The sequence below is a fragment of the Magnolia sinica genome, chromosome 1 (genome assembly GCF_029962835.1).
Source record: "Magnolia sinica isolate HGM2019 chromosome 1, MsV1, whole genome shotgun sequence".
NCBI lineage: Eukaryota > Viridiplantae > Streptophyta > Magnoliopsida > Magnoliales > Magnoliaceae > Magnolia > Magnolia sinica.
Genome location: NC_080573.1, coordinates 126,306,436 through 126,330,604, shown reverse-complemented (window position 1 = coordinate 126,330,604; position 24,169 = coordinate 126,306,436). Strand labels below are relative to the sequence as shown.

The 24,169-nt window shown below is 39.8% G+C and overlaps 2 protein-coding genes across 3 annotated transcripts; one reads left to right on the top strand and one right to left on the bottom strand.

The window, feature by feature from the left end:
- Nucleotides 1-2,273: 2,273 nt before the first annotated feature.
- On the top strand, nt 2,274-16,528 carry LOC131257635 (probable lactoylglutathione lyase, chloroplastic). 2 transcript variants are annotated; one of them, XM_058258417.1, is made up of 9 exons: nt 2,277-2,547; nt 4,568-4,772; nt 4,871-4,995; nt 5,217-5,281; nt 6,710-6,922; nt 7,063-7,110; nt 12,343-12,450; nt 12,700-12,840; nt 16,060-16,528. In XM_058258417.1, exons 1-9 carry the CDS (start codon nt 2,382-2,384, stop codon nt 16,099-16,101), a joined length of 1,113 nt encoding a protein of 370 aa, XP_058114400.1. In that variant the 5' UTR covers nt 2,277-2,381; the 3' UTR covers nt 16,102-16,528. The 2 variants fall into 2 exon arrangements, with proteins under 2 accessions (XP_058114405.1, XP_058114400.1); XM_058258422.1 differs by lacking the exon at nt 12,700-12,840 and having other exon boundaries at nt 2,274-2,547.
- A 1,408-nt stretch (nt 16,529-17,936) lies between these two features.
- LOC131257648 (VAN3-binding protein) lies at nt 17,937-23,926 on the bottom strand. The gene is made up of 8 exons (XM_058258429.1): nt 23,654-23,926; nt 22,976-23,062; nt 22,220-22,288; nt 20,228-20,600; nt 19,603-19,767; nt 18,952-19,001; nt 18,303-18,360; nt 17,937-18,221 (listed from the first exon to the last, which is right to left on the bottom strand). The coding sequence occupies exons 1-8, from the start codon at nt 23,924-23,926 to the stop codon at nt 18,010-18,012; spliced, it is 1,287 nt and encodes a 428-aa protein (XP_058114412.1). The 3' UTR covers nt 17,937-18,009.
- Nucleotides 23,927-24,169: the final 243 nt, after the last annotated feature.

The window sequence follows — 24,169 nt, the reverse complement described above, 5'->3', positions numbered from 1 at the left end:
CTTACAGGTGGTGTTTGGGGGAGAAAATTCACCTGTAAGTAACTTATAGCCTGTAAGTCACTTATAGGAAAATCTACCAAAAAACTGTAGGGCGATGGGGGTGAGAAGTCACTTCCCTGTAAGCCACTTACAGGCTCAACGGTCGGATTTTAAAAAAGAGAGGAAGATGGAGAAACGCGCTCTCCCTCTCTGCAATCTCTCGCCTTCCGTCTTTGCAATCTCTCTCCGTCTGCAATGAGCACCCTCCCTCTCTGCAAGCTCTCTGTCTGCAACGAGCACCCTTCCTCTCTGCAATCTCTCTCTGTCTGCAACGCTGCCCTCTCTCTCTACTCCTCCCCAAAACGGTAGGGTTTGATCACAATGTTACTTTTCTACTTTGAAAACGGGAGCAGATTAGGTGTTACTCGTACGCATGCTCACCTGTGCACGTGCGCACGTGCGTTCCTTTCCACACGTGTCATGGGACTCTAATCCGAACGGTTCATGTGATGAAACATCCCACTAAAACGTAGGGACTAATTTTCACCCTGATCTAAAACTCCGGTGGGCCATAGAAAAGTAATATAAAAATCAAGGGAGGAAACTGTTTCTTTTTTCATAGCCCATGAAAGTTTTGGATCAATGTAAAAGTTGGGTCCTGTGGGTTTCATGGGATGCTTCGTCACGTGGACCATTCAGATTTTGGACTAATATCACGTATCACGAGTTCTCGAAAAGTTCTGACAAGAACCCGTGGCAACTACGCGGCTGAGCATTTTGATGGCAGGGGATTGCGTACTGAGTAAACTTGTGGGATCCACCCCATCCATCCATCTTAATAGTAAACTCCATAGATGCTTTAAAGTAAGACATGTCCAGTGGTATATATACAAGAGATTTGGTCGTATAGACCTAATGTATTACCAACTTTTTTTTATTGGACGGAAAAAAACCTTAAGCATCAAAGTAAACCTTTGTTCATATGCACGAACCTAGAAAGATGAAAATATTCCTATTTTTTCCAGCTGCTTACCCTAACGAGTAAGGATATTTTCGTCAAAAAACCAATGTCCGCACCCTCAAATTTGTCTTTGGTGAGATAAGTTTTCGGCTGGTGAAAAAAAAAAAAAAAAAGCGTTGTAGGAACTCATCTACAATGCTAATTTTTTCTATATACAATGGTACAATGTACACTCATTAGATGGCTCGTTTGTTTGATGGAGGTTACCTTCATTCATGATCCATTCATAGTGCACCAAAGATATGATCTAGATCACTAAAAGGTGGGTGCACTTGCATCATATGCGACTTACATACTATGTTGCTGCTGTCGTTTGAGAACAAACTGCCAATTTACCTTAAAAAAGTCATGTGTTTTTTTCAAGTAAAAAACACTACGGAACGAGTGTATGCTCATTTTAGGATGATCCAAATCTCATGTGAACCCCACAACAGAAACTGTTGTGACTAGTTTAATGAACCCATGGGCTGTTTGCCTATTTCTAATAGTGTGGTCCACCTAAGATGGATTCTTTTTATACATTTATTTATTAATGTATTAAGGTGGGCCACATATGAATTCTTTTTATGCATTTATTTATTAATATATTAAGGTGGGCTGCACAGATCTTATCCTAAAATGCTCCCTTGAATTCTTTTAATGCATTTATTTTTTAATTTTTATTTAATTATTTTCATGCATTTGGATTCTAAAAATTGGACATCAATGAATATTCTGATTTTGTTATATATGGACCATTTATGCTTAATGGTATGTATTTCATTCACTTTTATGATCCACTTGATAATTAGTTTGGCCTGAGAATTAGCTTATATATTCATTTTGATGGGCTTAGTAAAATTACATATTTCATCTCATGCATTTTTATATATTCATAACACTTTGAAACAATTTCCTAATTCAAGTTCTGCTTGATGTGAATATATAATATTTTACTTATAAGTAACTTACAAGTTACCTAAACAAAAAACACTAACTTACTTATTAGTGACTTACAACTTACATCTAAACAGATTACCTGTAAGTAACTTTCACATGTAAGTAAGTCACTTACAACTTTAAAGAACTTACAGGCATCCAAACAGGCCCTAAGGCGTTCAATCAGCTAACTTTATGGCTAACCTCTCTATCGACGAAGAATCTCCTGATTTTTGTACATGATGAGTTGATTTACGTGTATGCGGCGCGTATGGTTTTCTACTTTGTACGGAAACGGTAACAAAAAAACTCACACTAAAGGGTGGCTCATTCTCCTTCCATTGGATTCCATTACCTGAAAGCAACAGGCGAGTGAGAAGAAATCAAAGCTCCCCTCTCTCTGAGGATATAAACGGCAGTAGCAGAGAGAGAGAGAGAGAGAGAGAGAGTGAGAGAGTGTGTGATGGCTAGTGCTTTTCCCAGTCCCATGACTTCTTTCTCTCTACAGTTCTCATCATTCCGCCCTCTTTCAATCTCCTCTTTCGCATTCTCAGCATCCTCTCGATTCGGCGTCTCTATCACAGCCTCAAACCCTTCTCGATGTCTCTCTCTCTTCCATCTCGGCAGTGGTTAGTTCATCTCTCCTTTTCTCCATCTCTATCTCTGCCCCAAAACTCTATCTACAAAACCTCAGATTTCCCCTCCTTTATGGAGAATTTGACAATAGAAATCCACACACACAGCCCCATCCACTCATCCGAAAGCAATGCTAAACGATTGACGAATAACAAAGTACAAGTGTCGTCCACGTGTTGAGCAGATGTGGCTGATTTTTGCACAAGGTGATTCTTGTGATGGGCCAACCTATTGGACGGGTTGGATATTGTATGCATATAAAAGGATGGGTGGTATTTACTGGGTGATGATTACTTACTGTCAGTTAGGATCCCAACGGTTTAAAGAGCCTAGCTTGATGCTTTCCATCAGTCGTGGGGTGTTTGGTGTATTGGTTCAGTTCTTAACAATTGTGTTCGAGTCATGGAAGGGGTGACCCATGTAAAGGGCAACCTGGACCAGAGTGCCACAGTGTAGAAAGGGCTACCTGGACAACCAGAGTGCAGCCGCCAAGTGGAAAGGGCTACCTGGATAATTAGAGTGCAGCCACCATGCCCTGGAAAAGAGGCTAGAGTGAGTGCCGCCACAGAGTGGGTCGCCACGGATGTCGGCTGCGGACCGTGGTGGACTGCTATGATCCCAACGGTTTAAAGAGCCTAGCTTGATGCGTTCCATCAGTCATGGGGCTTTTGGTTAGGTTCTTAACATGATTTCCCTCCGGATTGTGGCCATAGGAAAGATTGCATGAAAGTCACTTACTTTATACAAAAGGTGCAGAATTTTGGTCCTGTCAAGGTACTCATACACCTCAACTTGAATCCAAGTTTTCATACAGTCAATTGTGACCGTCTAATGTGACTTCAAGCCCTTCCAATAGCTTGGCCCCACCATGAGGATCACCTACTGCAAAAATCAGCCCTATTTGCTTGTTAGGATGGGGCCAACCTATTGGACGGATTGGACGTCACACACGCATGAAAGATTGGAAATTATCCACTAGGTGGACCATAACTTATACTCCACCTTCATGGGGATGTTAGTGATGTTCCCAAAGCTTCTAAATGACACATGGGATGCCTAATCATCAATTTGAACCATCCACTCTTTCATACAACTAGGGACAAGAATCACACTAATTGGTTGATCTTAAACATCATATTGGACAGTCAAGATTGAATGGAGAAACAAAATAGTTTCAATTGTCGTTTTGAAACATCCATCTGAGTAATGCTTATGATTAGAAAGAGCACTTTGGTTTGATGATTCTGACCATGTGATCTATGAATCTTAAACAACGGGCGGTTCTAACAAATCAGCCTCATTCGAAGGGTTAGAGTCATCCAATTGAGCTGGCTCCCAATGGTACTATTGAATGAACCATCCTAATTGATGATTGAGTGTCCCTGTCCCATGTGGCATTCAAAAGGTTAGGAGATGTTTTTAATATCTCCACAAAGGTGGGGACATTTCCAAAACCCTACTTATATGTATGTCAGTATGTGTGTGTGCGCATAGAGGAATGGAGGGAGGGATTCTTTAGCAAAACCCTATATATGTGCATGTGACAGGATCAAATCATTCCTCTATGGTGTGGACCCACTCGATGAGCAGAAATGGCTGATTTTTGCACTAGTTGGCCTTCATTTTGTGGCCAATCTATTGGGAAGGTTGGATACTTGGATTTCAAATGCACTTAATCTATTGCATATGATAACACTGGCTTTGACCCATTGATAACCTATATGGATGGGCAGGTCGCCTTGGGTGGGGTTCAACTGGAGCTGACCCATTTACTTAAACGGTTCACGTTTCTGGCCCAATCCCAATCCCAATCCATTTTTCTTAAATGAGTCAAATTTCTAGCCTGATCCCGACCTACCACCTGTTTAGCTTGGCCCGAACCCACCTCAAAAGTGGGTTGGGCCAGTTAATCTGCAGGCTGACCTGACCCTTTGCCAGCCCTAATTAGCAACTGCGTTTAAGGTAGGTAGTAAGTGCATGTCTTGCTTTGACATATTTTTGGTTTCTATTCAGCTATTCCACAGGCACAGTTATTTGGGGCAAAAGCTTCTAAGTTGATAAGAACAGTAGGAAACTGTATAGAGGCTGGTGCAACCTGGAATACAGTACAGGCAAGCACAACCATCAGTGAAGAAGATGGCCTAGAGTGGGTGAAAAAGGATAGAAGGAGACTGCTTCATGTTGTTTATCGTGTTGGGGATTTGGACAAGACTATAAAGCATGTCTTCAGTATATAACGTGCTACTAAAGTGATCTTGTCTTAGATTTATGATGTTTGTTTTGCTTGAAGCTCATTTATGTATCTGGTAATTGCAGATTCTATACAGAGTGCTTAGGAATGAAGTTGTTAAGGAAGCGTGATATTCCTGAGGAGAGATACACAAATGCTTTTCTTGGATATGGGCCTGAAGATTCCCATTTTGTAGTTGAGCTCACTTACAGTAAGCCATCTTGTTAAACCCTGCAACTTGACCTTATCTCACAACTCGAACCTTCTTTTGAAGATCCCCCCCAACTCCCTCCCCCCCCCCTCTTAAGTTCTGTTGCTAAAGCTTTGAATGAATGCTTGAAGGTTCACTCTACCTCATCGTTTTGTAAATCAGATAATGCAATTTAATATATTGCTATCTCATTCGGCTTTGTTACGTATAAACTTTGGCAGATTACGGAGTAGACAAGTATGATATTGGGACTGGTTTTGGTCACTTTGGTATCGCAGTTGAGGATGTAAGGTTCTGTTACCTAAACAGGATATACTTTGGCATCAGGTTCTTCATTACATAATTGCAGTCATAAAAGATGTTGTATGGCATTGTATTTTTGAAGAAGTATTTGAAAACTATCACATGCTATCGTCTGCAAGTTTCAAGTCAAGTGTAATGCATGGCATGCTAATTGACTAGGGTACTTGGTAAATTTGTTATGCTTCCCACATGTTTCTGAAATCATGAATGTTTGCTTTACTGATGGAAAAATGGTCTTTTGAGATTGTTGGTGAATTGAGTTATACTTTTGTTAAATTTGTTAATTGCATTAATAGGAACATAAACTCAACTTGGAAAGGACTTTCGATAACCATCATTATGAAATTGATTGAGTTATTTCCATAGGACTTGTTTTCATTCTTTATTTCCAACATAAGCTCATCTTTGGTTCCTATTTGTTGTTGTTGTTGTTTCTGTCATTACCTTGGATTTGTCTTCCGTATGGTTATTCTTGTAGCTGTTTTTCCTTCTTAATAAATTTTGATTACCTTTAAGAAAAAATCAACCATCCCCATTGCTCATAAATGGCACATCTTTTGAGGAAAAAGATAATCATTCTGATCCTATATCAAGCGACTTGTGTAATCCACTCTACAGAAGGGAGAGAAAATGAGTTGAGCAATAAAGATATCATTGTCTTTTTTTTGATACTTCCTTCAAATGGTGTCTAAACAACCAGGATCTCCAGTTCTGGGGCATGCCAGTGTTTAGAGTCTTCAGACTATTAAAAAAGTGCAATGTGTGTTTTGTAATACAAGCCTTTGGAATTAGTCCCATTGGCAAAATAGACTTTAAAACTTTTGGCCCAATGTATAATTGACCCATCCATGCATATGGACTTCTCAATACGCTTATGATGCACAGTTGCAATTCAAGTTGTGACACCAAAGATGCCCTTCTCCAAGCCAAAGGTATGAGTGAAGTTTTAAATATATGTGAGGAAGTTTCCCCAAACAGCATGGTTATGTCTATGGAAAACCTATGGTTAGCCAGACAGTCAAAACTTCATGCATAAATGCAAATTCTAGTGCAAGCATGGTTCTACTTGGACACGATTATGGAAGTCAGATAGTGATGTAACAGGAAAGAGTAAATATCGACTACATCTGGTCCACAATGGCATTGATTTAAGTATGCCACTTTATGCTTTCCTGAAGAAATTTTATTTTGTGGAAAATTTATCATGCAATGTACCATTAACCATGCACTTAACAAATTTCTGGATCTGTCTGGTTTGCATTTCTTTGCTTATTTGCAATCTTTTTATTGCAGATAGAATGGTTGAATCATCACAATACAATTTTGCGGATTATTATTATTATTATTTTAAATCAATTATTAACAATCTTTTCAAGGGGGTGGATTTTTACTTGATTCTCCATCATCATAGGTTTCAAAGACAGTGGATCTTATAAAAGCTAAAGGGGGGAAAGTAACGAGAGAACCTGGTCCTGTCAAAGGTGGCAAGAGTGTAATTGCTTTTATTGAAGATCCCGATGGTTATAAGTTTGAGCTTTTGGAAAGGGGGCCTACACCAGAGCCTTTGTGTCAAGTAATGCTTCGTGTAGGAGATCTAGATCGTTCCATAAGGTTCCACGAGAAGGTGAATATTATTCTGCTAGGAATAACGGATTTTGTAGTTGGTACATAATAGTCATCCAATCTCACTTCACGGTTTGCTCTTCTACCACATCTACTTATTTATCATGCCTGACGGAATCTATACCTATTTGGAATCCGAAGGCTTTCGGTATGGTGCTTCTTTGCAAAAGGGATAATCCAGAGTACAAGGTAACTTCACATCTTCCAGTTATTAATAGAGCACATTGTTTTCATTAACTACTCTTGTATTTCTATCCGCTTCTCTGTCAATTCATATGCATGCCTGTATATGCATAGGCCCCTTCTACAACAGTAATGGTGCATAATTATTGCCTTGTTTTTCTGCTTGCATGTTTGTCAGCTCCAGAAATTATGGTTTGATCCACTGAATTTGAAGTGCCCATTTATGCTTGCATGTAATGTGAAATCATGGAGGTTGTGTATATAAACACTATCTCGGCATTAGAATGTTGCCTGCTTGTATATGTTTGTGCCTCTTCTTTATGTATAGAACTTGTAGGTGTATGTCTAAAATTTATTAAGCACAATTCCTCAAGGGAGAAATCTGGGTCTTTGGTCTCAAGATATTTGCAAATTCTACAAACTAGTGGTAAAAGCCAACTAAATCAATGAATGTGAAGGAGATTTGTTTATCCCCAAAATCAATCTTCTTTTGGGTTTTCCTCCATGGAGACTTCTTGATCAACAAGCTCTATTATCTTTTCTTTGTCAACTATTTTTCTTTACTTTTTCCATATTATGATGCAGGACATGAAAATTAACTATGATATGCGAGATTTCAGGCTTAAGATCACGTTAGTTCAGAAACAATTACACAAATTCCATATCCCACATGAAAGTCCAAACATTCAATTAAGGGGAATCTATACGGGTCCAGGCCGACACATGATAGGGCTGGATCAATAAAAATTATAAACCAAACAATACTCAAAGATAAGAAATAATCATCCACGTATGCATAGTAATCAGTCCCTAATCCAAGGGATTCAGAAATTCCAATTCGGGGAACCCTAGGGTAAGAAAATTGGCAAATAATTTAGGAAAAACGTAATCTAGGGCTAGAATTCATGAAAAATGGCTATGATAGGATAAAAACTTGAGCCAAAAGACGATCCCGCGTGTGGACAGAAACAATGGCCAAACGGACGTGCGTATGATCCTGGCCGCATGTGTGTGGGGCCCACTATTTAGAAAAAGGCCACCTTGGCCTTGGTTGGCCAGAGATGGTCTCCAAAACCCCCAGATCTCAGCTCGATCCGATATACGGTTTGTGCATAGTGCTTCGCCGAAGTTTCAACTCGCCTGCGGGCCGAAATCTGGAAACTTGCTGTAATGAAGAAATTTGATGCAACAAAAGGACGAATTCGAAGTACGGATGGTGGGGGAAGATGGAAAAAAAGATGATGGAGAATGGGGGTGAATCGGGATCGATGTGGCTTCGCACCACGATAGTTAGCCCTTCGAAAAGGGAGGGCTTCGCACCCACTTTTGAATTCTTCCACAACTCACGAAGAGAGTAAAAAAATAAAACAGGAATTTTTTTTAATTAACTTCAATGAATGAAAAGAACTACAATGGGTGCCTATTTATAGGGAGAACCCTATACCCAAAAACTCGCACCATGTGCGACACCTATTACTTGGCGATGAAGTAAACTAAAATAAAAACCAAACAAAGAAATCTAAAGCGTTCACGATATTTTAAATAATAACAATAAACAAAACCTAAAATATAAAACCAATCCGACGAATGGGCCACGATCATGAGATCCCATGGTGGGCTTTTCTTGACTATCGGACCACTTTTCTGAACCAAAACTTGACTTCTAGTTAGGAGGCCCTCCCTGGACGTCGTCATCGAGCCAGATCGATGGTGGGGTCCTCCTACGTACGTACATGCGTAGGGGGGGCGGCGTAAGTGCGCGTGATGTCCCCATCAATTCTCCCCGGCTGCAAAGATTTTGCCACTGGCGAAATAAAACTCCTGAACCGCTCTAGGATGTCAGGATCAAGTCTCTAAAGCTCCCCAGTGAGTCACGTGCTGTCTGAAGTTGGCCGTGACTTCCATTTAAACACGTACTTTTGAAACCTGGTGTCCAACGTTGAAACTATCTGATGGTCCAGGATATCCTCTATTTCCTTTTTGGGTGTGTGAAGGTTAGGTATGAGAGATAAAAGCTGGAAAAATGAGTGGGGAAGGATAGGTATGAGAGGTAGAGGTTGGGAAGATGGGTCGGGATGGGTAGGTATGAGAGGTAGATGCTGGAAACATGGGTCGGGATGGGTAGGTATGGGACGTAGAGGCTGAAAAAATGGGTTGAGAATGGTAGATATGAGAGGTAGAAGCTGGAAAAATGGGTCGGGACGAGTAGGTATGGGACGTAGAGGTTGGGAAAATGGGTCGGGAAGGGTATGTGTGGGAGGTAGAAGCTGGGAAGAAAGGTTAGGAAAAGTAGATATGGGAGGTAGAGGCTGAGAAAATGGGTTGGGAAGGGGCCATGGATCAAGGGATAAATATGGGGAATCATGATGGGTGGGCAAAGGGCCGGACAAAGTATCAGTGGTTCCTTGAAAAGTAACTAAATCTTCCACATCGGATGTGAAACTAATTCCCATGGAAGGTGGAAGATCTACCTCATACACATTGAGACCGTTTCGTTTTATAATTTTGACGGGTCCAGTGCTATACACGTGTAACTTACGAACGGCCCTCGAAGGATACCGCTTGGGCCTGATGCAGACCATCACAGAGTCCCCGATATTGAATCCTTTGAAACATTTATATTGGTCTGTAGAAAATGTGCAATGTTCATTATTAGTCATGATCTTCTGCCTGATTTCTTGATGCCATGAATGAATGTGATATGTAAAAGATTCTGCAGACTCTAACGGCCTATTGGACAGTGACATAGGGACAAGATCAATAAGTTTCCTAGGTTTATAATTAGTAACGACTTCACGAGGACTAAGACCTGTGGACCTATCGACAAAATTATTCAACGTAAACTCGGTTGTAGGTATTATGGTGTCCCATGTTCTGGTGTACTCTATATCCCTCCTAGGGGACTCATCCGGTAGATCATTAGGACAAACATTACGAAAATCATCAATTACCGGAATGACCTCAGTGGGTAACTCTACACTAACATCTGGTGCACTTTCTCCAGTCACAAGGCTGCACATGTTGTACCCCTCAAAATAGTGGTCTTGATGTCTCTCATGAGGTGGGTACAAGGGTGCATGCCCATAACTGATTCCTTGGCCAACTCCATTCATTGGTCTATCCTTCAGGCCACTTGCCTGAGATTGGACATCTACCCCAATGGTGGGGTTTGTCCTGGTGATGGTCTTTAGTCGGGCAATGCATTCATCAAGATGCTCAAAGCATTAGTCCATTTCCAAGCGCTTAATCATAAACTCCAACTTCTGGGATAACTTGTTTAGGGACTCTTGCAATTGTTCCATGTTTAGTGTAGGGTGCCAACCAGAATTCAGCAATATAGTTGTCAACATATAAGAGAGTTTATTTTTTATTTTTTATTTTAAAAAAGAATCAACCTAGTTTCTAAAAAACGAAAAAAAGGAAAGTTTCTAAAGAAACAAATTAGGAAAGCTTCTAAAAAAAAACAAATTAGAAAAGTTTCTAAAAAAAACAACCTAGTTTCTAAAGAAAAAGAAAAAAGAAAAGTTGCTAAAAATAGAAAGTAAGTTAGTTTCTAAAAAAGAAAAAGGAAAGTAAATTAGTTTCTAAAAAAGAAAAAGGAAAGGAAATTAGTTTCTAAAAACAGATTAAGAAAGTTTCTAAAAAAATAGTTTATAAAAAAGCAGAAAAGGAAAGTTTCTAAATCTAGAAATAGAAAACTAAGTTAATTTCTAAAATAATTCAAATAAGGGGATAACAGAAAATTTCAGCAGCTTATTTCAGGGTTTATAGACCTCTAAACAGCCATATATGATGAGAATTGATGCGTAATGGACATAAACAACCAAACCCTAAACATGTAATGAATTCCCCTACAAGAACCCTAGGCTCTGATACCAAATTTGATGCAGGACATGAAAATTAACTATGATATGCGAGATTTCAGGCTTAAGATCACGTTAGTTCAGAAACAATTACACAAATTCCATATCCCACATGAAAGTCCAAACATTCAATTAAGGGGAATCTATGCGGGTCCAGGCCTACACATGATAGGGCTGGATCAATAAAAATTATAAACCAAACAATACTCAAAGATAAGAAATAATCATCCACGCATGCATAGTAATCAGTCCCTAATCCAAGGGATTCAAAAATTCCAATTCGGGGAACCTTAGGGTAAGAAAATTGGCAAATAATTTAGGAAAAACGTAATCTAGGGCTAGGATTCATGAAAAATGGCTATGATAGGATAAAAGAGGATAAAAACTTGAGCCAAAAGACGATCCCGCGTGTGGACAGAAACAATGGCCAAACGGACGTGCGTGTGATCCCGGCCGCATGTGTGTGGGGCCCACTATTTAGAAAAAGGCCACCTTGGCCTTGGTTGGCCAGAGATGGTCTCCAAAACCTCCAAATCTCAGCTCGATCCGATGTACGGTTTGTGCATGGTGCTCCGTCGAAGTTTCAACTCGCCTGCGGGCCGAAATCTGGAAACTTGCTGTAATGAAGAAATTTGATGCAGCAAAAGGACGAATTCGAAGTACGAATGGTGGGGGAAGATGGAAAAAAAGATGATGGAGAATGGGGGTGAATCGGGATTGATGTGGCTTCGCACCACGGTAGTTAGCCATTTGAAAAGGGAGGGCTTCGCACCCACTTTTGAATTCTTCCACAACTCACGAAGAGAGCAGAAACATAAAACAGGAATTTTTTTTATTAACTTCAATGAATGAAAAGAAGTACAAGGGGTGCCTATCTATAGGGAGAACCCTATACCCAAAAACTCGCACCATGTACGACATCTATTACTTGGTGATGAAGTAAACTAAAATAAAAACCAAATAAGGAAATCTAAAGCGATCACGATGTTTTAAATAATAACAATAAGCAAAACCTAAAATATAAAACCAATCCGACGAATGGGCCACGATCATGAGATCCCATGGTGGGCTTTTTTTGACTATCGGACCACTTTTCTGAACCAAAACTTGACTTCTAGTTAGGAGGCTCTCCCTGGACGTCGTCATCGAGCCAGATCGATGGTGGGGTCCTCCTACGTAAGTACGTACGTAGGGGGGCGGCGTAAGTGCGCGTGTGCGCGTGATGTCCCCATCATATTATTTTCTTGAATTTATTCCTATGGAGTAGGATGGACTATTTTTCTTGGTCGCCTTTCCTTCTAATGCTTAATCATGTCAGTCATCCTTAATATTGCTTGGCTATTTTTGTAGTTGATGTTAATTGTGCTGATTGCAGTATACAATAGCCATGATGGGTTATGGCCCTGAAGATAAAAATGTTGTGCTGGAGTTGACTTACAACTATGGAGTTAAAGAATATGACAAAGGAAATGCTTATGCGCAGGTAGAGACTTCGTTTAGTTTTGAAACCTTCAAATGATTTTGAGCAGAAACACATTAGGACTAAATTCCATCAAGGACATTAACATTCTAAACTTCATGATACCTATTTCCATTTATTTGGCTGGATTATTATTATCATTCCTCATTAAATTGTTTTTACAGCACTTCGCTCATTTTATTGGGTCCTGTTAAAATGATTGTTTTTTTTTTTTTTAATATTAAAATTTTATTTTTATTTTTATATAATCAGATTGCAATAGGCACAGATGATGTCTATAAAACTGCAGAAGCAATTAAGCTCAATGGGGGGAAGATTACTCGTGAACCTGGACCTTTACCTGGTATTAACACCAAGATTACTGCCTGCTTGGATCCTGATGGTTGGAAATCGGTATGGTGACTTTTGAGTCTTCCTGATACATTTTTCTTGAAGAGTTAAAAGAGAAAGGCCCCAATACAATTATCACTAAAAAAATCATTATGATGACTGTATATATTATTTATGTTTATGCCTTAAGCTTGTCTAGTTCTGCACTTTCTATATTGTCAACCATGAGACCCTCCTAGACATCTTCTTTGATGACTTGATTTGTTCATGATTTGTCTGTCATAACTTGATCTTATGGACATTGATGAAAGACACCGAAACTCACTGCTAGTTCCTTGCCACAGGTTATTCGTACATATGGGCAATTTTTTGGGCAATAATATATTCGATTAGTTGTGAACATGTAGCTCGAAAACCAAGAAATTCAAGTTGCTTATTCTTGTGCATTCAGGATATGAAACAACACAGACACTAGTTGATTTTGTAGATTTGTGTGCACCCTAGGCTAAGCCTTTTAGTAAGCCTTGCTATCAAGGCAGACCAAGATTGGCCAAGAGGTGCCATTGGGGGTATTTTGGCCTAGGGCATAGTTGTGTTAGAAAAATTGTGGGGTCAACTTAATCAGCTGAGTTGAGATAGGCCTGGCAACAGACGCCCTGGGACTCATCGAGGCCTGGATTTTGAACTAGCTAGGTAGGGCCTGTTCAAAAAAAATAAAATTGCCTGGTTGAGGCCCGACCCATTGCCAACCCTAGTCATAAATAGTAAAGCCATTTATTGCACTGAGTCAAGCCTTAAATTCTTAGGTTCAAATGCTCTTTAAATGAATCATTTGATTTGGGCAGTGTAAAACCTTAAAAATGAAGAACAAAGAAGAGAAAGAAGAGAAAGGAGTGTAGAGGCAGAAGGGCTTCTTAATATGCTCATAGGACCACCACTCTCCTCTCTCTTATTATATTATGGCTTTCATTATTAAAAAGAAAATTTCAAAACTGCCCCTCACTTAAATGTTACATAAACTAAGCCCATGGTCCCCAACTCTCCCTAGTATATATTTTAGCCCAATAACTATGAGAGACGACAGGTGAGACCAAGCTGATCCACTTGAGTGTCATAGCGTTCCATTTAACACTCCAGCTGGAGCATAAATATTGTACATGTCCAGCTTGGAAAAAAGCTTTTCAAACTGAGACTTCCTAAGAGCTTTAGTGAACAGATCTGCAATCTGATCATGAGACCAGATATATGGAGTAGAAATTTCTTTCTGAGAAACCTTATCACGAATGAAGTGGTAGTCGAGCTCTATAAATTTTGTTCTTTCATGAAACACTGGATTGTCAGCTATATGCATAGCATTGCAGCTTGATCATCATGGTATAAAAACTTTGGAAGTTGGCCAGCAGATCCTAACTCTTTGAAAAATGATTGTAACAAGATGAGTTCACAAGTTGCATGTGCCATAGATCTTATTCCACTTCAACACTAGACCCGACAATAATATTCTGCCTTTTGCTTTTCTAGGTAACTACATTACCACAAAAAAAGAAGAAGTATAGTAACCTGTAGTCGACCTTCCATCAAATCTTGACCTTGCATAATTTGCATAAGAGTACTTTCCTATTTTAAGATGGCCGTGAGATCTATATATCAGATACCTTTCCCAGATGTACACAAGTATCTAAGAATCCTCATTACTGTGGCTAAATGTGAAACTCCAGAATTTTGTGTAAAATGGTTAACCACACTTACAAAGAAGGCAATATTAGGCATAATAATGGTTAAATAAATGAGTTTCCCGACAAGTCTTCTGTACATACCAGGGTCTCTCAATAACTCTCCTTCCTCAGGTCAATTCTAAGACGAGGATCCATAGGTGCATTTGTGGGTTTGGCACCCAACATTCCTAGCTCTTTCAAGAAAACGCCAACATATTTCCTTGGGTACAAATGATCCAAACTTCAAATCTCACCACTTTCATATCTAGAAAATAGCAAAGCTAAGGTCTTTAATCTAGAGCTGGGAGTGATGATACAATTTCAGTTTTTCAATATCCTCCAAGTCATCACCTGCACCTACAGTGTCATCCATGTATACAACAATCACAATACAACCTAATGTAGTATGCTATGAGAAAACTGAGTGATCTACTTTACTTCTCTTCAAGACGTGTGATATTATGACATCGCTGAATTTCAAGCCAGGCTCTGAGCGGCTGTTTCAGCCCAAATTACAACCTAATGTAGGTGTATTTGTGGGTTTGGCACCTAACATTCCTATCTCTTTCAACAAAACACCAACATATTTCCTCAGGTACAAATTGATCCAAACTTCAAATCTCACCACTTTCATATCTAGAAAATAGCAAAGCTAAGGTCTTTAATCTAGAGCTGGGAGTGATGATACAATTTCAGTTTTTCAATATCCTCCAAGTCATCACCTGCACCTACAGTGTCATCCACGTATACAACAATCACAATACAACCTAATGTAGTATGCTATGAGAAAACTGAGTGATCTACTTTACTTCTCTTCAAGACGTGTGATATTATGACATCGCTGAATTTCAAGCCAGGCTCTGAGCGGCTGTTTCAGCCCAAATTACAACCTAATGTAGGTGTATTTGTGGGTTTGGCACCTAACATTCCTATCTCTTTCAACAAAACACCAACATATTTCCTCAGGTACAAATTGATCCAAACTTCAAATCTCACCACTTTCATATCTAGAAAATAGCAAAGCTAAGGTCTTTAATCTAGAGCTGGGAGTGAAGATACAATTTCAGTTTTTCAATATCCTCCAAGTCATCACCTGCACCTACAGTGTCATCTGCATATACAACAAGCACAATACAACCTAATGTAGTATGCTACGAGAAAACTGAGTGATCTACTTTACTCCTCTTCTAGTCGTGTGATATTACGACATTGGATGCAAACCAGTGGTGTAAAGTTGATCTAAAGGATCAGGACCATGGCTAACACAACAATTTGTGGGAAAAAAGGAAAAAAAATCTTTTTCAACTATTTTGTTATGAAATTTCCGAAAGAGTAAACTCAGCATCAGCATATCAGGTCTAAGTCTTGTTGGTTCAATTAGGACTGAAGAGAGGCAAGTTAGAACTTACAAGATAATGCATCCTCTCCAAATTTGTATTGTTTTAATTCTTTTCTTGAAACCTGTTCTTCCATCATGAGATTGAATTGGGTGATTGTTGCTGCATTTCTTCCACGAATTATGATTTTGGCCTGATTTCACTTCATCTGATTCTTTTTTCTCCCACAGGTCTTTGTTGATAACATAGACTTTGCGAAGGAATTGGAGTGAGTAGAGACAGGCACTATATGCCCAAGCTTCTCATGGACATATCTGCAGAGCTTTCAAACTGTTTTTTCACTTAACCAGGCCCTTTTGCAAATTGATTCCACCAAAAGTCTCATAAGAGAATTTGCCGGTCCCAGCTTGTAGATAGGTTATTTCCCTTACCACAGTAACAGTATTAGCAAGCATCTTTCCTTTGTTTCCACAACAATTTGGGCATATGAGATTTTCCTCACCTGTTATTTGATTTAAATCTTGTCTGTGCTCCATCATCCTGATTTCTTTATCATGTTAAGTACAAATAGGATTTCAGATGTGCAATCTAATGGGTGGAGGCATATCAAGAATAAATGGTATATAGACCTTCGATCTATTTGCTTGGGGCACTCTATGAATAAATAAACAGGGTAAATCTGCAATCTAATTTGGTTCATTTTGGGAGTAAACGCTGTGATTACTTGAACAGGTTTGGTGGGCCAATTCTGAGGATGAATGCTGTAAATACTTGAACAGGGCTGGAAGCCTAGGAACTATTTACAGGTGTGGGAGCATTTTAAGAACAAATGGCATCAATAAAGTAGAGAACTTGCAATGTGACTGGTGAGGCATTTTGGTTATGCATGTTAAATATGCGAATTTGTAACCTAATGGGTGGGGACATTAACATTTGAAGAAATGAGAAATTGCTTAATAGGGATGGGGAAATTGTAATCTAATGTGGCACGGAAGCATTCCAGATTAGATTGCATTAATGCTAATATAGGGTTGTCATGTGCAATCAGCGGTTCTGCGCTTTATCAGGGATGAATATGCAATCTACTTTATGTGGGCATTTCTGGAATAACGGTATGAATTGGGCAGTAATATCTACAAATGAACAGTTGGGGTTCTCAGGGAATGGTAAATTTGGTTGCAAATTTGGAATGTTGTAGGAGGTCAGTGTGGGAACAAATGGTGTAAATAGTCTTGTTGGATTGCAGTCCAATGGGCCTTGAATTTATTTTATTTTTTTTATTTTTTGAAAGGTCAATGGTCCTTGAATTTAAAGTGTATTTTCTATATGGCATTGGTTACTTAGATTTCTTAACTTTAGGTTGCTAAGTTTAGGTTTTGACTTTTGAAGATGAATCCAGTGTCAGTGGTTCCATCCCCCTAACTCAAAAGTCCATCCAATCTATAGATCAATCTGGAGTGCGATAAGCGACCTGATAGGCCACTACTCAAAATTTTGAGAAATTGGACATCATTAACAAGAGAATTCTTGTTTTGAATGTTGTGATTGGCGAAACAGGATTCATAAAGCTGACACCAAATAGTTGGGATGAGGCTGTGGTGATGATGTCTGTAACTTAGTTGCACAATCCTTGTAACCAGGTGCCTCTCCTGTTTTGGGTCACTTTAGACTTGCGCTCCCACTTCCTAGCTTCCCTGCTCCTTCACCCAAGTCTATTGCTGCTTCAATTCATGTTTGGTGAAGCTATATTCTGTAACCATTTCAGTAGACTTCTTTTGCACTGTTTCTCTAGACTTTTTTTGGCTGTCCAAAACTGGGAGAATTTTTTTTTCCCCATAAGATGTGCAAAATTTCTTCTGGATGTCCAAAACTGGGAGATGGTTCAGGTATTTATGAATGTTCAATCAGCATGGTTTCCGGGTTATGGCGTATCCAAGATACGGTTGCTAGCATTTACCCAGGGTATGGATGGACACTTTCTCTTAAATCTTAGGTTTATTTGGATAGAGAAATTGAAATTTTAGTAATTATAATATACTAAGAGTGACGAGGAAGAGGAACTTTTCCCTCTTATCTTAGTATCATGAATTGACCGAAGAGCTTAACATGCAAGAAAATGAAGTGTCTATTAACAAATGGCTTGTAGTCTCTATATATGCATATGGTAAAGAACCTCTTATTTACAGTGAAAACATATTATTCATGTGGGCACGGTAATGCAGCATCTGCAGAATGCCTTCGGTCCACATCTTTTTCTCGCGCTCATTTCTGCATTCAAATTCAATTAACCTGTCGGCTGTTTTGATCGCAAAGTAGGCTCTGTGCTCACTGCCCTCTTCTCCATCTCTAGCAGCCCATGTTGGGATATCACAAATAACATTGAAGACAACACCTGAAAATGCAGCATGGTTCATCTATCAGATGGTGGCCAGTGCAAGACACTGCAAAGTATGAGGTGTTCTGATACACATACTCTTTTTCTTTTTCACAAAAGTCCCAACCATGTGCTTGCTTTTCATTTTAATGACCACCTGCAAATTTCCTTGAGATTTCATTTGAGTAGAAGTAAAAGGCATATGAAATTAGACAGATCAAGTTGATCTTTTGTTAGGCTGATGTGACATGGAAAACTAACAAGGATTTTTATGGAAAATGGAAAACTGAGGATTCCAACAGTAATCTGTGGTTCATTTTAGAGTTATTTATTTATTTATTTATTTTAATGGAAAACCCTTCGAAAAGTAAAAATGAGGGAGTAGTTGGCCTGCTGCAAGGAAATCCTGATTAAACACTTCCCTGCTTCTTCTTTTTCTTCTTCATCCTTTTTTTTTTTGGCCCCCCAAAAGACATGGATTCTTGTGATATTGAGTAATATCTTGGAAAGGGAAACCCAATTCCATTACCACATTTTTTTCACTAACAAGGAATAAGTAGAATTCCTTGGAAAGCCAATTCATTTTCAAGGTATTCAATGTTCCCAAACACCCTCTAAATGTACAGAAACACCCGTAAAGCCTAAATCTGTAAATATCAACATGTTGTGTTGACTGATTAGAATTCCCTTCTCTTAAATGCATGCGAATTCATTTTGACTACTCAAAGCTAACACACTGTAGTTTTACCTGCCAATTGGAGTTGATGCAGAGAGAAACTTGCTTCCAATGAAGAGCGCCTGTTAGAAAACAACCAATGATTAATAACATGAGCATCTTCATTATGCTGGTAGTTTGAACGCTTTGATTTAATTACTCAGAAAGACCTCTGAGCCAAGTCAACTAGATCAAGACTTGGGTTGAGTTATGGTTTGAGTAATCAAAACTTGAGACCGACTCAATTGCGTTTCTATGACTAGGTTGACTGTTTGGCAAAACTCAGTTGTGTAGAATACAATTCCTTGAGTTTTGCGACCTGATTAGATATTACTTCTTGAAAGAACTGAATGATTACTTAGGAAGCTATGCTCAATCCTGAGTCCACACATTCTCCATGTGCTCGCTGAGTTGAATCGAATTAAACAAATTTAAACTGTCATTGGTTAAAACCTATCATCTTGTAGCACAGATCCTGGCTCACTTCAGCTTTAATGACTTAATTTTTGGTATACGAGCATTTTGAAATGCATGGAGGTTAAGGAGGAGAGCATTTTGAAATGCATGGAGGTTAAGGAAAACGAGGTTTGTGATATGGAGTTTGTTTTCAGCTGAGTTGATTAGTTTACATGACTAAAATGCCCCTTTGTTATGAGTGAAAGTCCCAGCTAGATGCTTTGCTACCTTTCCTTGTGCGTTTGAGAAGCTCTCCCCCTTTGGTGACAAATTTCAACGCTGTGCAGATCTCAGATTGTCTTTCTTCGCCAGTTGATTCCTCACTTGGACCCACGACTGCTGTCTGTAGCCCCTTGTGAAGTCGTGCTCGTAGAGCTGCAGCACCTCGCAAGGCTGTGCAAATGACATATATAAGCACTGGACAATTTCAAAATGAAGGTCCAAAATACTAATAGCATGGCTGTTTTATCACTTCAAAATAGGTGAATTATCACGCTATCTGAAAACTGAACTTAGCCTCGCCTTCGAGAAAATTCCAACTTTAACTAACCACGTGTTCTCGGTACATATTATCATTTTGGGGGGACATTTTAATCAATTGCAGGACATAGTATAGTTTTAACATTTCCATCAAGTTCCCCTTGTGCCTTCATAGGTTTGTTATTCAACCAATCTCACCTTCCTGAATCATTTAGAATGACCAAAACAACCCTGCTAATTACTCCAATGCTCTCCTCTTTTGCGAGTGCAAAAGGGATTCCTGGTCGTTTTGGAAGCATTCCAGTCACAGCAGTTATCGGCCATTTGATTAAATATAAGGGCTTCTTGGTATTTTCTGTTAAATAGAAATTACCAGTTGCTGCCCCAGCAGTTAGGGTCATGATGTCTCCCGATGTCTTCACATTCACTGCGGAGTTGATGGCTGTCAAGATCTGATCGCGATCTGCACCCATTTCCTCAGCTATCTCAACACAATGTGTTGCTACCAATGCTGCGGCTGTTGCGATGGCTGCTGATGTTTTGGAAGGCCCATCTTCTGGGGCTGCTGATGTGTCTGATAATGTGGCAGTGGCTGCAATAATGGCAGCAACTGCAGCTGCAACCCCGGCCACTGATGTGGCTGCATGTAGTTGGGCGTTGTGGGTTCTAATCTCCTCCTTTTTCTTCTCTTTTTGATCTTTCATCCATCTTCCCATCGTCTTACCTCCTGTGACACTTTTGTATAGCTGAGAAAAGAAAACTGCAGTTAGAAAGGGAGGTAAAGATAAACATTTCGATTTTAATCTGGTGGTTGTCATGTGGGGAGGAACTTCTCCTGGGTTGAAGCATACCTTGAAAACCTGAAAATTGACTCGACTCAATGTTCAGCCAGGTCGGGTCAACTCAAAGACTTGACTCGAGTCAATATTGATGTTAAAAATATTAGAAATACTAATATATATGCAATATAGTTAGAATTAATATGAGTAATATAAGATTGTATCTTTTGTCATCAAGCCCCTTGTTGATTTGCTGGTTATGTCTCACCTTGCAGGGGTTTTAGGTTTGATTCCTACCTTTTCTTCATTTCTTTTCATTAATAATGACATGTGACTCACTGATTGACTCGGTTCGAGTCATGGCAAGTCAATGGAGTGGTTGATTTGACTCAACAAGTCTTCTCAAGTCTCAATCAAGTCAGGATTAGGACTGAGTTCCAAGAAACTCGGCTCAAAGTCTCACCTAGCTGAGTTGACTTGGCAGAGTTTCGAGTCGAGTCTGCAAGTTTTAGAATTATGGGTTGAGGAGCCACACAGTTGGTAGATTTAGGCGATGGTTCCCTTCAACTGCAATAAGGATTTCTTAAAATGATAATCCTGCACATACATGTTGGAAGAAAAATGCATTGGCTGCATAGGCAGTTGACCTGTGGAAAAGGGGCTCCATGTTTTCACAAGCTGGCTCCACCTCCTTGGTGGACCAATCAAAGAGCATGCTCTACACTCTTTTCCTACATTCTTGCAAGATTAACCTTTATGGTTGTAAAATGCTGCAATCAGTGACCATTTAGCTAAGGAATGCCCCCAGGTAGGGATCAACATGCCACTGTAATGCATCTGCTGTTATAGCCATGTAGCATTCCTCTTAGCATACTAATGCTGAAGTTCCAGGTGGAGTAGATAAGGGGATTTTGTTTGTGTGAGTTTGGAGGACTTGGGGATCTTTGTTCTTCTCCAGGAGCGTGACATTGTCATTGTAGAATGTTGTTGGGTAGGCAGCTGATCCTGAATCCAAGTCATAAAAACATGGTTTTATTGTTAATGATATTTACAATCTCTCCTCTGGTTTAAAAAGCTTGTTTCATCAATGTATGTAGGGAGACTGAAATCTTGGTTACTTTTTTATGGAGGGCGTTTCAAAAGCAGATCATTGTAGTAAGAATCCATCGACACCCGAGCCCTAAGTCTTGGAGTCAGGGTGTCTCACTGAGGATTGCCCTGGTTCTTGTAGCCCTGAGGTATTCCCCTAGCTAGTGCAGTTGTAGAAATGAGCTAAAAAGACTGAATTTTATGAAAGGAGTCCCTAAAGCTGACTGCAGTCTACAGAAGTGTTCTAAGGAAAGCAGTTGTGGGAGTAATTAAAGCTGCGTCATGCTGAGCAAGTCAGGTAGGTTCTGCGCTTGGTATAACACTGGTGAGATATTCCCCATGTGGGTTTGTGCTTGCTTAGATTTTTCTTTGGAATAGAAAATCTGTCATTTGTTAAAATGAAAGGCAGGAAGTGTAGGAATTTGCATTTTGAAGGGATAGGGAAGGTATTAAGGAAGCAGATTCACAATATATAGTTGCATGTGGGGGAAGCCTACCCCATTCCCAATCAAGCGTTGCTTCAACAGAAATTCTGGATCCAGTGCTTGATGCCGTACAAGCGATTCCTGCACGATAGTAATAGTCAGAAGATATTCATGTGGTTAGCAAACGTTTCCAATGCTCAATGGGCTTGTTAATAACAACCACCAATACCACCAGAGACGAGAAATGCAGTTCATGATGATAATCCAAACACAACTATCAAGATAGCAAATCCTAATCTCAGTGCGTGTGCCTATATGGCATGTATGTGGCATCCTTAAGTGGGCCATGCTAGTCTTCTCATGTTCCAGTGCGTGAGATCATTAAGCAAGCTTGTCCATGTTTGCACTGTGGCCCAAAAATCCCAAAAATCAGGCCGGTCCATTAGGTGGGCCATGTGTGAAAAATGGAATGTTGGGAAGGATCAATCAACAGCTTGCAAATATCGCAAATCATAGAAATTGCCCCGAGGGGTATTGTTTGCATAAGGGCATTCTTGCAACTTTCGGACTGAGTCAAGGGCAACTTTTTCATAAAAGCAAGCATTATATTTTGTATGTGAGGGATTCCAACAACGAATTGTTTTTCTCTCTAATCATGAATAGCCCGTGTACATGGCAATTCATTCGCATCAAAATCAACAACAATCATGAAATGTTTAAGGACCTTTTAGCCATGATGAAAAAGATATAATAAAACACACTACTTAATGTTATGGGAACTGTATTGGTTTGGACATCTAAAGCTGTGATATATTCAAATTAACCTGCCTTTATGTCTTCAGTCTCTTTTGTACTAAGGGGAGGGATGCCTCCGTATAATTCCGCAGCTGCTGGTGATTGAATTACATGTCCATCCTGCAAAATTGTTAGAAAGAAGCAATAATGTTAGATAATGCTGCCGTGGGTTTTTGCACCTGTTGACTTGCAGGCATGTCAAACGTGTTGGTCCGTGTTTCAATATGGTTGAATGGGAGCCCACATGCCAGTGATGGGAGCTTGCAACTGCTGTCAGTGGCACTCTTTGCAGCATGCGGTTCCCACCTCGGTCAAGGCAACCATATCTCCACTGGGGAAGCCCGGCTTTAAGCCGCTACCCTGACCCACAACAGTCTGCACTCCTTGCCGAGTGGCTGACCCGCTCATATCCATTCCACATCGGAATGAGACGTGCTGGCCCCCATCAGCTTTCCTCTATACAATTTCAACCACTTATTGATTCTGAATCCTTTTCATTGTTCTCTTGTGGTGCTTTTTCTCTATCGGTTTCTTGTCAGTATTTAGCCTTGGACGGAATTTATCGTCCAATTAAAACTGCATTTCGAATAAGCCTACTTTGTTGAACAATGAAAATTGCTGATAATTGTTTTTTTTCTTTTTCTTATTTTATCTAATTAGGAACTAGGTAAGAGTAAGACTTACAGATCCTGCTGGAACTTTCTCAGCTACAATTGATGCGGTCGAACTTGTGTCCCTCTTCTTCAAATTCATAGAACAGGAAGTACCACTGGTGCCAAGAGATTGAGGAAAGGAGTCACCAAGAGCTCTTGATAGCTCCAAGGCAGATAGGCTCCATGAACGGGCAAGAAACTCCATGGGTTCTGTGGGAGTCTCTGGAGGAGGCAACGAAGAAGACATTGGGAGCCAACTAGCAGGCTCCTCTTCTTCTATGTTCTCCAATCGATGCAACAAGAATTTGCGGTGATAAGCACAACGGTCCATCTCCTAATGTAACACTTGAACACCTGAAAATCACATATCACATACTGAATATTGACGGTTCACAACTTTGTTCACCAACATGTGTCAACCTATATCGCCCACCTGCAGAGATGATATGACTATTGGAACCATCCATCTTCAGGGTGCTACCATGGATGGGCTATGTTCCATTAATCACACTTAAAGGCTGATACATCCCTTTGATCTGTGATGTTGAATTCTAATCTCAACTATCTACATTTG

Bases quoted from the DNA above. Each gene is read 5' to 3' on its own strand.
- LOC131257635 (XM_058258417.1), top strand. From the start codon at position 2,382: ATGGCTAGTGCTTTTCCCAGTCCCATGACTTCTTTCTCTCTACAGTTC. The intron at 2,548-4,567 runs GTTAGTTCATCT...GTTTCTATTCAG, and splicing joins TCTCTTCCATCTCGGCAGTG to CTATTCCACAGGCACAGTTA. The intron at 6,923-7,062 runs GTGAATATTATT...TGGAATCCGAAG, and splicing joins CCATAAGGTTCCACGAGAAG to GCTTTCGGTATGGTGCTTCT.
- LOC131257648 (XM_058258429.1), bottom strand. From the start codon at position 23,926: ATGGACCGTTGTGCTTATCACCGCAAATTCTTGTTGCATCGATTGGAG. The intron at 23,063-23,653 runs GTAGCTGAGAAA...ACAATTTTGCAG, and splicing joins CAAGTTCGACCGCATCAATT to GATGGACATGTAATTCAATC. The intron at 18,361-18,951 runs GTAAAACTACAG...GGAAATTTGCAG, and splicing joins GCATCAACTCCAATTGGCAG to GTGGTCATTAAAATGAAAAG.